This window comes from Cataglyphis hispanica, chromosome 9 (assembly GCF_021464435.1).
Source record: "Cataglyphis hispanica isolate Lineage 1 chromosome 9, ULB_Chis1_1.0, whole genome shotgun sequence".
Lineage (NCBI taxonomy): Eukaryota > Metazoa > Arthropoda > Insecta > Hymenoptera > Formicidae > Cataglyphis > Cataglyphis hispanica.
Window position 1 is genome coordinate 7,165,536 of NC_065962.1, and position 15,803 is coordinate 7,181,338.

The 15,803-nt window shown below is 27.9% G+C and overlaps 3 protein-coding genes across 13 annotated transcripts; all 3 read right to left on the minus strand.

Moving 5' to 3' along the window:
- Positions 1-230: 230 nt before the first annotated feature.
- On the minus strand, positions 231-6,196 carry LOC126852012 (PRKC apoptosis WT1 regulator protein-like). Of its 8 annotated transcripts, XM_050596461.1 has the most exons (10): positions 6,078-6,196; positions 5,826-6,015; positions 5,554-5,687; positions 5,299-5,447; positions 4,825-4,954; positions 4,548-4,674; positions 3,618-3,725; positions 3,241-3,281; positions 2,302-2,458; positions 231-2,134 (listed from the first exon to the last, which is right to left on the minus strand). In XM_050596461.1, the coding sequence occupies exons 3-10, from the start codon at positions 5,568-5,570 to the stop codon at positions 1,949-1,951; spliced, it is 915 nt and encodes a 304-aa protein (XP_050452418.1). In that variant the 5' UTR covers positions 5,571-5,687; positions 5,826-6,015; positions 6,078-6,196; the 3' UTR covers positions 231-1,948. The 8 variants fall into 8 exon arrangements, with proteins under 8 accessions (XP_050452418.1, XP_050452422.1, XP_050452419.1 ...); XM_050596465.1 differs by having other exon boundaries at positions 5,607-5,687; positions 5,826-6,145; XM_050596462.1 differs by having other exon boundaries at positions 5,563-5,687; positions 5,826-6,145.
- A 1,054-nt stretch (positions 6,197-7,250) lies between these two features.
- On the minus strand, positions 7,251-10,355 carry LOC126852003 (uncharacterized). Of its 2 annotated transcripts, XM_050596443.1 has the most exons (3): positions 9,127-10,355; positions 8,690-9,039; positions 7,252-8,373 (listed from the first exon to the last, which is right to left on the minus strand). In XM_050596443.1, exons 1-3 carry the CDS (start codon positions 9,128-9,130, stop codon positions 7,750-7,752), a joined length of 978 nt encoding a protein of 325 aa, XP_050452400.1. In that variant the 5' UTR covers positions 9,131-10,355; the 3' UTR covers positions 7,252-7,749. The 2 variants fall into 2 exon arrangements, with proteins under 2 accessions (XP_050452399.1, XP_050452400.1); XM_050596442.1 differs by having other exon boundaries at positions 7,251-8,373; positions 8,690-10,355.
- A 119-nt stretch (positions 10,356-10,474) lies between these two features.
- LOC126851998 (uncharacterized) lies at positions 10,475-14,043 on the minus strand. Of its 3 annotated transcripts, XM_050596430.1 has the most exons (5): positions 13,920-14,043; positions 13,482-13,692; positions 12,651-12,772; positions 11,902-12,554; positions 10,475-11,572 (listed from the first exon to the last, which is right to left on the minus strand). In XM_050596430.1, exons 3-5 carry the CDS (start codon positions 12,652-12,654, stop codon positions 10,985-10,987), a joined length of 1,245 nt encoding a protein of 414 aa, XP_050452387.1. In that variant the 5' UTR covers positions 12,655-12,772; positions 13,482-13,692; positions 13,920-14,043; the 3' UTR covers positions 10,475-10,984. The 3 variants fall into 3 exon arrangements, with proteins under 3 accessions (XP_050452387.1, XP_050452389.1, XP_050452390.1); XM_050596432.1 differs by lacking the exon at positions 13,920-14,043 and having other exon boundaries at positions 13,422-13,486; XM_050596433.1 differs by lacking the exons at positions 12,651-12,772; positions 13,920-14,043 and having other exon boundaries at positions 13,482-13,656.
- Between the last annotated feature and the right edge of the window lie 1,760 nt (positions 14,044-15,803).

Below are 15,803 nucleotides of genomic sequence, written 5' to 3' on the forward strand. Positions count from 1 at the left end.
CTAATTTTTTCGAAATATGCAAGTAATTATTTTCAAAGAAATTTTCAAAGAACATTGCATATCATTTCAAACTAAAGTAAATAATTAAAATGATACAGTAGAGCAGGACAATTAAGATATAAAATAAGAGTATAAAGTGTAAAAGATGTTTCGTTTAATCTTTATGTATATGACTATAAAACATATTTATCTTTAAGGAGAACAAGGGGTACAATATACAAATCATCAGATAGCTTGGCAATAAAAGTTTTTCTTCAAACAATTTTACACATTCTCGTTATATCGTTCCGCGTATTACAACATAGATACTTGCCGCAGAGTTTCCTAATTAAATGCATTAATTGATTACTACAGAATTATTTGCGTGTCTATATATACATAGAATTTTGTACGGATTACGTATAATAATAATAATATTAATAATAATATAATAGTAATAAAATAATTCATAATCTTACATCATCATGTGTTGCAAGTACAAAACTTCCGTAGATCATTCATTCTTATATTATTATAATAGAAAATGAATTAAGTCGCTTATGTCGTAATCGGTCCTTTTGCATGGTTTCAATATTACATACACACACACACACACACACACACACACACACATACATACGTATATACATACATGTATATATGTATTTATTATATGTTATTTCACTGAGGAAAGCATTGAAGCAAATAATGGCAATTAATCAGTAAGGGAGATAGCAAATACATATGTATAATAATCCATCCGATCTGTGTGGCTACAACTGAAGTTCTGCAAGCCATGATTGTTATCAATAATGTCTTTACAAGATTGAGAATTACTATTGCTTTTTACAACATGTAGCTCGCATTGCAGATTGCAAAATCATACATTTATACGATTCCCGTATAGCCGGATCTGAGAATTATCTGTTTATTCGTAATGATTCAATCTGCGATACGCACTAAAAATTAGATTTACTTTTAATTAGGGTGTATCTTCCATATTGCCTAGGATGATCCATAAATCATGCATCGGAGGGATGTAGAAAATTAATTACTACGAATGCAATGTGAAAATATTCTTAATTTATTGAACTAAATATCTAAACTTAACAGGCTATCAACTTAAATTTTTTAACTTTTATTACAAACTAATCCATTTATATATTCTCTATTAAGTTTTCAGCCTTTTAAATTCATAAAAAAAAAGAAGTAAAAATATAACATGATGCACAATTTTATTCTACAGCTCTATAGTTGCCAATTTAAGAAAAAAAAATATATAAATACAGAAAGAAATCTTTGTGCCACATTTTCCAGTTTTTATCTTTCGTTGAGAAAATTAAAAATCAAAGTAAACCGCAGGTGCAGAACTGCATTGTGAAAAAAAAGAAAACAATTCAACAGAAGAATAAAATTTTTCTTGAAGCATTCTGCATTATATATATTGAGCAAGGAAAAACGTACAGAGATATCACAAAAGCAATTAAGATATTTAGTGCAACGCGCAATATTTGTGCTTTATAGTTAACTCGATCAATTTTCGAAGGTATCAATATACATATAACGCGAAAAAAGATTCTCTACTAATTTAATACTCGATAGAGAACGTAGATTCTTTGATCAGTTTATATTATATACTACATAAAAATATGTATATCACAATATCAACAATAATTAAAATAGTTAACGCAATATGCGATTTTCAGTCGTTCACCCTGTAATGGTTGCAAATTTCCCAACAATCGAAAAATTGGGAGATACGATGGAAAAATTATGTTAGACCAACGAAAAGATAAATAAATTGTTCTTGCTACTACAAATGAGAGAGAAAGAGAGAATAAAACAAAATATATATGATAATAATCAAAATAATCAGCGCAGTGCGCGACTTACGGCTCATCCTGCAGCTCGGCGATTATCATAAGGAGCAAAGAGCCAAGAAGGCAAGATTTTTATTAGACGAAGAAGATTAATTGCTGGCTAATGCAGCCATCGCACGAATCAACGTAGCATTCTCCTCACGAAGCCGTTCTCGTTCCACGGCCATTTCGTGTTGTTGCTTTAAAAGGCGAGCCTCGAGCGCCATAATTTTATGATCTCGGTCCTCTAAAAGGGACAATAGCCTCCTGTTCTCCTCCTGTGCTCGTTCAATCAACTGAAAATCGCATCGTGTTCGATTCTTAAATTTACGTTATTTGATTAATTAAGTACATAGAAAAAGTAAAATTTTTGGAATTTTTCGCCCAACATATTTTTATTGTTGATTTAATTAAATTTTAAATATATATAATTTGATTGTATAATAATTTTTTAACAACTTACTTCGTGTGGATTGTCGCCGGTTGGTGTTGGCAATCTCGGTCTGCCGGTCGCGTTGACAGATGTCTGCGGCTCGTGATTGCCATGGTCCGATTGATTAATGCTATCAGATTGATTAAGAGAATCAAATTCCTCGTCGTCGGCTTCCAAATCCGAGTGACTAAAAAAACGCAGACGTCGATCGCGTTCACGAATTAGTATTTTATAGTGTGCCATTTATAATATGCATTAGGCACGACCATTGGTGCGGATACAAAGAATATTGAAGAATATTGCACGTAATTAACATAAATTTATTGTTAATTTTTAATATTCGTAATAATTTAGTTCTAATAAAAAATATAGTCAATAAAAAAAATAATATGATTGATTTTCAAGTGATTGAACATACGATTTTGTCCAAAATCCTTTAACTTTAGTTGCTATCCTTATATTTTTAAATTATTTTTTTTATTCAAGGGAAAAATTATTATTATTATTAGTCTAATTATTTTCAGTTTTAAAATAAATTCATGGCTTAACTAACTTTGTGCATATTATATTTTTTGTATCGCACCAAGTCCTTCATGTTCGTTTTGTGAGATTAATTGTTCCATTACGATTTATGTTATTGTCTACATTTGGAATATTATCAGTTATGTACACAGTTAGATGATGTGACAGAGATTAGGTAATTTGTTAATTGATTAATCAAGATTCTACTAGCTCTATCGTACTTCGTACAGGTCGTGCCTAATTGTAGTTCTTCTGGTACAATGCACTTACCAATTGTGCCTAATTATACATGACCTGTATGAAGTACGGTAGTGCCTAGAAAGCAGTTATAGTTTATTATAAAAGAAAAGTCAAAAATTATAAAAGTTATATATATATATATATATCATGACAAAAGGTGCTCATTTTCCAATTATCATTAATTATGTGCAAATATATATGAGATACCTTTTATTTCGCCTTTGTGTGTACATTCTGGCGGTCCGGTCCTGTAACATGTTATTTTTAAATAACTATCCTAGAAAACAATTGGTCTACACTTTCTTCGTAATAAGAAATATTTATTGTTATCATTTTAATATTTTTTTGTGCCTTTGCAGCATTATATTATCAGTTTTAAAGAAAAGAAATCAATAATTAATATAGTAAAGATTTTGAGAACAATGCTTTTAAAAGATTGAACTTGATTGAAAATTTTGTTATATAATTTTAATTGCAATTATATTTCAAAATAATATCAAAATAATATCAAACATTGCGATTAATAATTCTTTCTAGACTTTTTTCCTCACAATATATAAAGCAAATTTATTGAATACACTTACTTCTATCAATTCATGATCAAGGAATTCATTGTGATGCGTGTTATGCTTAGTTTCAAGGCAAGTACCAGTAAGTTCCTCCTCATCTTCTCCCGTACTACCACCGGTGCTCTGAGAAATTATATCAAATGTCGAAAATACTTGTACAATATTTAAACATTAAAAAATATATAAAGAGCTATATCTCATAACCGAATAATAGTAGTAAGTTTAATATTACTATTTATACGGAAAATATGATTGCTAGAAAGAGCCATCAATTTTCGCAAAATTATAATTATCTTGGCATTAATTGCTTCTGCAATAAAAATTTAAGAATCAAAATTTTGTTTGTTGAAATTAATTAAAGAAAAAAGTATCATTTGATATTCATAAACATATAATTAACAAAGCTTCTTCTACGAGAAAGCAAAAAGTAAAAGATATTTTCGAGTTTGCTGTAATTCACAAATTATTTTGATAATTTCGATATTCTTATTAAGAAAAAAATCAACTGTAAATTAATAATCAAAAAGACTTGACTATAAACAAAATGTAATAATTTAATCTTATTGTGAATTGATTAAAGTAATTGTACATAGAAAGGTGATAATTTAGGAGCATTGTAATATAAAAATCAAAGGCGTTAAAATTGCAAGGTTTTAAAACTGGAGCAATAAAGTCTTAGAATTCGTTAATTTAGGACTTCAAAAATTTGATAAAAATAAAAATTCAAATGATTAAAAAAAGTAAGTTGCAGGACTTTATCGATTTAGAAAAGCAAGCTTATAAAATTTCAACATATATATAGAGATTCAATGATCTACAAATTCATAACATAATGATTTTAAAGATAAAAAAATCAATTTTTAAATTTTTGATGAAATCATATTATTTTTTATGCTGTGCAATCTAACCATGTGATTACTTATGGGTTAATTGACAATAGCAAACCTCTGTCGATGGTAAATGCACGACTCCTGTGCTACGCCGTTTTTCTCGTAGTTTCCGTCGATCGCGTTGCTGCTTTCCCTTGTTTATATGCGTTGGCCTGTGCAAACAGGATACGACACTAAAGACACTAGAACCAGATCCAGAAAGTATATTAGGCAATTACGTAAAGTTCCTTATATCTAGGAGGCTGTTAGCTAATGGACACTCCAAGCGCGGCAATAAGTTTCTACAGTCTTTCTGCAATTTCACAAGGCGCATGCGATCGCGATTTACATACCGGCCCGTTACGCGTTTATCTTGCTTCCTTATTATGGGTTTACTCTGCAAGTTGTCATGCTCGGATAGAAGCATGGGATTGGAACTTGTGTCGTAAGCACCTTGCGATTCTTCCATGTCGGGTGTACTCTCTGAAAGGAAAAGAAGTGAGGGAAATCGTTAGGAGCAATAATAAATCACTGGTCATTAACATTTAATTTCTTAGCTCTTGTTTTTCTTTGATAAAATTAAACGTTTTCATTAGATATTTTAATCTGTATCACAAATATATACAGAATATTCTAGAAATCACTAACGCTAATTAGCTAATAGCTCCTGTAATTTAATTATTCATTCTGTTATTTTCACGAGACAACTAAAATTAAAATTAAGTCATATTTAATGCCACTAAAATGCATTAATATTAAATATTTTGTTTTATTCTTAAAAAAACATCTGATCTCATTTGGTTGTAAACACTTTCACTAACACATACTTTGAAAGCTTATGGAAGACACATCTCCTGTTCTAGGTGGACCCACTCTAGCTCTAGCAGTCCTGATCCTGGACCGCCTAGATGTCAACTCGAAGTCATTGTCAAAATCTTCTTGGCTGACGGAGCTGGACGCCATGCCGGCGATATCGCTGCAATGCAAGAATCCGCTTGTAATACCACACTCGTCGAATTTACAAAAGCAATCGCTATAAGAGTGTGCGTGTGCTGTGCAGAGAGAAAAAAATGGGTCCTTACAAAAAATACCTGGACATCTGAACAAAGAGTAGGTAGGTTGTGACGTGCGATACCTATGGGGATGATGATCGTCCCGTGCGGCTTTTTAGTGCCCGTGGAGCTTAGCTGGTTTTAGGCTACTGTTCAGGACTCGTCTGAGAAAAAGGGAGAGGAAGAGAAGTCGAGAAAAGAGCTTTGTTAAAAAAACAGGCTCGCGGGTAAAACGCAAAAAAAAAGAGACGCAAACGTGCGCAGGTAGGAATGAAATCAATTATCATCAATCGAGGAATCACCTGGGGAGGCCCCTCGGTTGCCGATACGATGATTCACTGGTGACCCAAATGAGGGATTGACAGCTGTCAGCCGACGTGAATGATGATCATAAACACAGACGGTCGAAACGAGCACATAATAGTTGGACCAAAAACTAATTCGACGTATCGATCCGGTGGAAGGCAGGTGATTTGAGAACTGCTTCTACAACTTTATTTTCAGGAATGCAACTCTCTGGTCAACTGTAGAGCTTAGAACCCGCTATACGAAACCTGCTAATGATTGCCAGTAACTGCTAGTCTCTTCGCCTGTTGTTCACTGCGCTTAACCACCCCCACTTTCCTTCGCGTAAGTACGATGCGTAGTATGTCAGATGACAGATAGCTCGAAGAGAGACTGGACTGCGTTCAGAAAACGCAACGATTTTGTAACCGTTGAGGGAGCGCAAAGTGATCGATGAATGCGTTCGGAAAATACAGCAGTTGTGGCTGTTTTAACTGATAATACGTTATATATATATATATATATATAATACATATGAGTGAAAAGATATGAATAAGTATTTGAATGACTTTTCTTCGACACTAGCAATTTATATTAGAATAATGTCATTTTGCTTCTGATGTCATGATAATACTACATATATGATTGAATGAAAGGAGGGAAACCTGAAGAATCATTTTGATGACATATATTAATTTTGTTTATCTTTATAATAATAATTAATATTCTACGATCAGGTGTTATTAATATTTGTGAGTTCAATAATTTCAATAATTTTTGTTCACAAATTAGTTTAAACATTTTTTATTAATAGCTCTATAGAATTAGAATATTATGCGAGACATCACAAACAAATATTGATTAAGCAATATTTCATGTATGTATGTACATTGCAACAAAATGTATGTACATTGCAACAAAATGTAATAATATAAAAATGAAAAATTATGTTGTTCATATATTTATTAATCATATAATCTTAAACCGTGCATAAAAGTCTCGTTTATATTTCATTACATCTTGCTGTAATGAAAAGTTAACATATAGTACATAATAATACTACTTTAGAACTCTATAGTTTTTCTATAAATTAACATTAAACACAGAATTTTAATTTAAAAAAAGAATAACTATCTGAATTATAAAAACAAAAAATCAAGTATCTTTAAATTATATAAACAGGATATTAAAAATAAATTTATTAACATACAAAATTTCTATATATAAGATTTAACATTAGTAATAAGTATTAACATTATTAATATTATTATTAAGTGAATCAATCTTTATGTTTCTCTCTACACAACTCATTTTATTACTCTTTCTCTTAATTATTCATAATTTAGTTTTGATATTTAACAAAATTTATGTATATATGTAATACTTTTATTAATATCTATGAATATTATAATACTTTTTAAACTGTTTTTTTACAAAATATAATCTATATAGAGAAGTTTATATCTGTTATATAATAGCAGAGAATATATAATAGATAAATACCTTAAAAAACACAATATACTATACATACATATATACATCACTCAACACATTATTTCATTAAGATTTAAATTTTAATGACAAATTCTTTGATAACATTGGAATCGATTTATTTATAATGTAAATGTGTGAAAATAATTAACAAAGTGTTAATTATTTTCAAGATATATATGATTAGAAAATATTTTTGTAATATGGATTTTAGATAAATAGATAATAAAGTCATTCTTCAAAAAACATTATTTATAAATATTTCTAATTTAATAGAGTTTTAATTTTGAAATCTAATTACAAAGATGTGTAATACTGAAAATTGAATTTCCATTCAGGAAAAATCGATTCCATATAAGAATCTATCATTAAGTTGAAAGAAGACAAGTAACTTATATACTATTACTGTTTAAAAATTCCAAAAGAGTAGAATAATATTGTACATCATTTCTACTCATCATTTAGTTTGCTCAAACATTTTTCTTTTAGGTGATTGGGTTTGTTACACCTGGCACATACTTGACCTTGTGCTGGACACATGGATATAGCGTGATCTTTACCACATCTAAGGCAATTTTTCACAACAGGTACTTTGCACAACCATGAGAAATGGTTTGCTTTGCCACAATTTGTACATATTTCGCCAAAAGCAAGACAACGTGACTGAATATGATGTGTTCCACATTTAGTACAATCAGACACATATTTTATCTTACAATAATCTGTAAAATGATTATATCCATTACAATTGTTACATCGCATCCCATGTGCTGGACAATGGTTCCTGCTATGGCAAGTACCACAACGAACACATTTCATTTCAGGTAATTGTGGATTAGGAGAGAGCTCTTGTATATTTTTATAGTTCTTTTGTAACATCAAGTCTTCACATTGTTTCCAAAACAACGTAATTTTATGAAGATCCAATAATTGCAAATATGATATCAAGTTATCTCCTTTAGACTGTACAAAAAGCATAGCCTTTCCTGTGAAATTGTAATTTTTAATATCTTGCATAATTTTTTCCTTAACAATATTCACAGGATCACCATGATTGCTTGCAATTGCAACAAGCTATAAAAGAGAAACATATATATGAATTTATATCAATATCAAATATAAGTATAAATATATTTCAGGGCGCTAAATTATTTATAAAAATTATATATGCTGAATTTCAGAGATGTGTAAACAAAATTTTATCATTTAATTCAATATTTGCATAATATTTTTGTATAATATGAGTAGTCCTGAAACTGCTGTATTTTGACAGTATTTTAATTATGTGCATTATATAAGAAAAAATTTGATGTTATATAAAGATTTATAACAATTTATATATAATACATTATAATTATTTATATATAATACAATACAGATATTAATTTACCATCAAGCTATCAATATAATTTTCAATGTTTTCATCTTTTTTTCTTTCTTTAAGTCCAAAAATAAAATGTAAATCAAAATAACGTAATAATGTTTCTAAATCTTTCATCTGAAAAGCATTGCGGGAAGGAAAATCTTTATATGCTTGCTCTCCAAGTGGACCAATTAACATCAATAAGATAACTGTCCATTGATTTTTATATAATTCATTGGCATCTTCTTTCTGAAGAAAGGATAAAAAATTCTGTTTCCACTCGCACCAACTTCTACCAATATTTTTTTTTGTGTCACTCAATGGTGGAAAGTGTCGCATTTTGTTAAATATATCTGATAAAACTGCTGCATTATCTGCTATATATGTAACAATATAATATATAATGTATATAAATAATATATTGTCGTATACACAAAAGAGAAAAATTAAATTGTATAACTTACCCATATTAATTTAATAAATATTTTCTTATTTTTTAGTTATTGATATGTATCTTTCACAAATATTTTGATAGTAAAATTTATAATAAACTATGGATGTCAAAATAATTATATGTCATATATAATTGTCTTTCTGAACAAACCGGTAAAGTGATCTATATTTGACAATAATCGTTTCTTTGCTTTTTACGTCGCGGCGGTCTTGTGTCATGCATTCTTCGCTTATCAAAGACTTGGATAACTGTATGACTGGACATTGGATGCTGTGGAACAAAAGATCGCAATAGATCTAATCGTGCTATATATTTTAAACAGCGTTGCCACATTGATGCTGGCAAGAGCATTTTCAATTGAATAATAGCCATGGACTTTTCCATATATCATACCTAAACATGCTAATACATGGCTTTTGATGTCTTATATGATGAAACAAAGGCACCTTGTTAATATAATTTATAATATATGTATATAGTATATAATATATAGAATAATAGCGTTTTTGAATAAAGCAAATTTAATTATTCTGAAAGCGATTAATGACATAAGTCGTCTTGAGTTATATATTCATTTATATTAATCAAATTCATTTTCGGTTAAACATATACGTTCATGGAAAATTGGATTTAATCGCTTCCTTACATGTTATATTTCTTTACTACTTCTTTGACAGATAAGATTCTTTTGACACTAAACTTTAGAGAATGGAATTTAAAAAAAAATGAAATTATATTCTTCAATCAATTTTAAGTAATTAAACTTAAAATTTGAATTGTAAAAATAATGTTAAAATTTAGAAAAATTCAATCTTTTTCAATAGTTTTGGGAAAAGAATAATCTTTGAATTTGAAGAAACTGTAATGAAAAGTATATTTGATATAATTTTAAAATGCTTGTTTAAAAATTCTCTATTTTTCATATATAATGAAATTGACTTTACAATTTTGGACATTCTAAAAATCATTGACCTGAAAGGAAAAAGATTGCAACCTTTTGTCCACAGAATTGCATACAGATGTGACCGTTTTTACATGAGAAATGATGATAAGATTAAATCATAATCATATTATATACTTTGTCGGAAATTGCATCCAAAGGTGATGTCATTGGGTGATGATAAAGCCTTCATATATACTTTTATACTATTACTTGACTATGAATATATTTGTAGAATATTTTAGAAACATGACATTTTTTATTTATATTTATTTTATTTATATTTATATTAGTTATAAACGCATTACCTTATAACAACAATAAGAACTATAATAGAATAAATTAAGACTCAATATCTTTTATATCTTTAAAATTTCATGACTAAAATAATTTTAATAATACATACATCAAATACATATATATATCTTTATTAAATTTTTTTGACGTTTAATTTTCAAATATATTAAAACCTACAAAAAGAAAGAGAGAAAAGATAATATTTGATTTTTACTTTTATCAAAGTATATAATCTTTATCATTTTCCTCCATATCAATTTACGGTATATTTTTGGGAGTTTGATAACTCGTTCTTAATTACGCATGCTTCCTTTTTTTGTAACACGACGACATACAATAATGCGCGGCATTGAGGGAAATTCGCGGAAGTAGTTTGTGCCTTTAACTTATATATTAAATCTTTAAGCTAAAAGATTATAGGAAAAATGGATGTTCTTCTATTCAATTATCTCGCATAGAAAAATAAGAATGGTAATATAAAAAGTAATATATCGACAAATGTAATAATAATGTGTATCAAAATAATATATATTATGATTTATAAAATTTATATCATACTCTCAACTTTTGTTCTCTTATATAATAGAAGGAATATACTATTCGGGTGATATTCCTAAATTGTTGTATATGTTCATTTTTTGAAACATTTTATTGGAAAATGTCCTCTTTTATAGCACCTAGCACATATGGTATTTATTGCGGGGCATGCAGATTTAGATGCGATATGTGTTAAACCACAATAATTGCAATTTAAAATTTTTGCAATTGAACATTTCCAAGAGAAGTGATTTGTTTTATTACATCTATTACATTCATTCAAATAAGCAGGACACTCTCGAACAAAATGATTTTCCCCACAATATAAGCAATTAGTTATAAATTGAGATGGACATCTTGTCCAATAGTGATTCTCGTTACCGCATTTATTACATCGTTTTCCACGAGCATAACAATTATTTATTTTATGAGTCTTTCCACAATTATTGCAGTTCTTAATTAAAAAATTGTGGATTTCTTCACTTTGCTTGAAGTTCACGTTCTCATATGACATCCAAATATATATCATTTCTTTTAGAGTTAATGATTGTTTGCATGATGGAAATGAGAATCCCAAAATTAAACTTTCAGCTTTTCTTGTAAATCTATCTTTATCTACTTCCATCAGAATTTTCTCTTTCACTATTTCATCTGTATTAGTCATATATTTTGATGCCATCACCTAAAAAATAAAACTATTAATTTAAGTTTTTATATATAAAAAAATTAAATCAAATATTTATATTTTATAGAGATTACAAAATATATTATATATCCAATGCATTTAAATTCTTTAATATTTTAGGCATTTTACAGAGAGAAAGAAAGAAAGCTATAACTTGTTTTTGTAATAAAAAAGGAATGACATATGAAAATCTTGCATAATTTGCATAATAAATTCTAGGCCTCATATTATATAATATGTTTAAAAAATGATTTAGCTACAATTAAAAATAATGTTTTATGAAAAACAAGTTTGTGAAAATAATAAAAATATTCGCATTAACATACCGTCAAATTATTGACATATTTATCGATATCTTCATCATCTCCTCTTTTTCTACCTCCAAATATGCAATAGAAATCAAGTTTTTTTAGCAATATATCTATGTTTTCTTCAGCATATTCTTTATCAAATGTAAAACTTCTAGAAATTTCTTGGCCAACAGGACCCATACGATTTAAGAGCATTATACCCCACTTTTCTTTGTTACTCTCTGCTTGGTCAATTGATTTCATGTATGTGAGAAACTCATTTTTCCATGAAAACCATTGCATCATAAAGTCTTCTTTTGTAGATATTTTAGATGGTGGTGGTTTAGATGGTGTAGTTACTTTAATTTCAGACTTATTTTTCAGATAAATTGTTTGATTTTCATTATTGCATTTTTCTTTATTGTTGCAGGTTTCTGTCATAAATTTAGATTGAACATTAACTGTGTCATTACATGCAAAATTATGTGACTTATCAAATAATTCTTGTCTTTTTTTTTCGTTGGCAGTTTTGTATGTTTCATGATTATTTTTAAATGAATTTATATCTGGAATCCATGTGGTACCCATAAAGGTACCATCTTCCCTTATTATTGTGGCTGTAACGTAACCAGGGGGGCATTGTCGATACTTCATATTATTATCGTGTTCATTTTTACTTTTGGAATTACCTGTAATATTATTTTAATTATGGTTGCTTATAACTTGCTTAGAAGTGTTATTTGTAAATAAAATTAATAATACTACAAAAAAGTAATGAAAAATACCCATTTTTTTGTAACTGCTCACTACTTTATACTAAAAAAACTTTTTAGTAATTCACTTGTCTAGTAATTCATATATCTCAAAAATAAAATAATATGTTATATGGAATAAATTCTAGGGAAGCCTGTGGACACATATATAATATATTATTTAGTTTTATAAAATCATATTTGAGAAAAGGATAGATGGAGAGAGAGAGAGTAAAAAAAAATTTTTTTAAAGAATTTGAAACATTTTTTTTATAAATTTTTTCAACATTCTGTAAAATATGAATTACATGTACTATTTAAAATAACATAAAAAAAATCTAGCATAATTTCTATTTTTTTTTATTACACTTTTACGTTTCAGAAGTCAAATAATCTTAAAATTAAATGTGCTTCATAATTAATGTGCTTATAAATTTGTAGATGCAAATAAAATATGTGATTAAATGTAATAATAAACTAAAATTCATATTTGATTAGAAAAAATTGATTTGTAATTTCAAGTTTCACTAAATATTTTTTTATTCTTATTCAAAACACAACTACCTAAAACAATTGCAGTTTTACATTTAATAGACGTTTACTATCTTATTCCTCAGCAATATGTCAGAAAAAAGATTGAGAATTTTATATTAAATTTTATCTTTCAGTAAGAGATGAGTTACAGAAAAATATTTATATATATCTTTTATATATATATACACACACACTAAACATAGTATTTTCTGTTTCATATACTACTTTTTTCACAAGTATTTATATAACAATTATACAATTTCAACATACGTTCTCAAATCAACACAATTTATGGTATAAAAATATTTTAGTTATCTGCGAGCCTGTTACCTTTGTCCTTACTAGTCTTTACCAACTTCTACTTCTACTTCTTTATTACGTTTCTCTTAAAATAGAACACTACGTATATATACTTCTCCTTTGTCTTCGACACTTGACACAACTCACGTACGAACTGGTGAATTCCCATTAAGCCTCCGACACATGTTGCAGCTGATCGCAGTAGTGCAATTAGTAGTGCATTATGCAGCATTTTCAATAACTTTATTAACAAAGAAAAATTTGAGATTTGCATTTTTAGGACACTTACCATAAAGCCTTAGGAACCTTATACAGTGTTCCATGAAAAACGCTGTCAGATTTCGCTATTACTAATTTATATGTTTAATATTTAATATGAAAACATGCACAGTGTGTCTCAAGCTTAATATTTCGTCAACATAAAACATGAATACGACTGTATTAAAATAATTTTTAAATATACGTCACCAGTAAAGCTTTGTAATTATGATCTACTTTTATGAATTTTATTCATGTTGTGTTTATGGGAAATGCAACAGAAGGATCCTCATTGTTATTAGGAAAGAAATGAGCAAAACACACAATATCTATATCGGTAAATTTTCTAATAATGTAAATAAATTTTCTTGCCAATAATAACGATATCTACATTATCAATCAATAAGGGTAATGTAGGAAATGTGAGGAATGTAAGAAATGATGTAGGACATAAACTTAAATATATTATGAATTTTCTAACAGGATTTTATTCATAATAAATTATATATTATATATAGAGAATATATGATATGTCAAAAATTTATTTTTATGAATGATCGCGTTCATATATTGATATTCTCTCATTTTTCACTCGATTCGATTGCTTTCTTACAAAAATTTAAATGGGAAAAAATTGTTGGAACTATAAACAGGAAAATATAATTATATAAGAGATGATTTATAAGCTGGAATTTTTTGAGAAGACGTTTTAAAGAATCTCTAGAATTTCTTAGTTCGATTATACTTTTAGTCTTTAATTAATCGCGAAGATGTAAAACATACGTTCGATCTATATTGCTTTCTCAATTTCCCCATAAATGGTTATTGTTAATCGCAAATCTTTCCATATAATTCAGTTTAATGTTATTCTGTCTTTTGGATTTATATACCTTGCAGGCATCCCTGACATCGCGTTGTTAAGAAGTGATATCCAGCAAAACGGATATGTAGGTACAAGGTTGCGATATCACACGTCCGTTGATTAGATACCAGGATATACGCATACGGTTTTATATATAAGAAACTTATCGAAGAATATTTTAAAGAGTAATTTTTTGATGAGTTTAAGTTGTTTTGAAATTAAGTTTGAAGTTTCTCTTAATTAAAATATTGCATATTATTTAGCATATATTATTTTTTATGTCGTATATTACAATGTACGTAAATGTTACGTGATGCATAAAATTTTTTTTTAGGCGTCTAAAAAGAAATATATTTAAATATTCCTTATGTTGTATGTAAATGCGAAATTGTTTTATTTTAAAACAAAAGTCCGAAGTGAAAGAATATAATTAGATATATATAATCAGATTCAGAAATTAATAAATAATGTTTCTTACATTTTGTGCCACCAATTTCTCTATTATAATTTTTTTTATAAAGAAAAAGAAATGTTACAAAAAAGTAAATAAATGTAAGTCACAGGATGTCGCAGATTTTATATTTTAATGTATGAAGCATAACAAATTTTTGAAATTTTTTAAAATATATATTAGACTATATATATCATCTACATACATGCATATTTTACTCATACTTGTATATACATACACATATATGACTTTCAGACTTAAGATTATTTTTTTTGATAAAAAATAAATCTTTATTTTTATTAAAAAAAGGATATACATGCACCCAGTTGTGCATAAATTGACAGTACGTTAAAGTTTACAAAAAACACGTTTATAAAAAAAAAAAAAGAAAAAATTAAAAACAGAATTAAAATTTTAGACAAATTAAATGTTTTTGTCATAAAACTTTTGAATATTTTGTTGTGATGTAATTTTCGTAATTTTATAATGTTAATTTCATAATGTTAACGGATTTATTACGAAACAGAAAAAGTGAATCTACGAAAAAAATCGGGTCAGATGATAATCTTGAAAATAGAGTTTCGCGTGTTCTTACAAAGACGTAGTTTTTAGCAGTAATTATTTTAATGTATTTCTCATTAATTAAAACATACCACCCGTCCGTGTGCGGATACCACGTCGGATATTAGAAGCATCACGTACTTTGAATAGCTCCCTAATAGTCTGTTTAATTTTGTAATATTATTTTCCATGTCGCTTTATGTTTACAAATTCACGACAC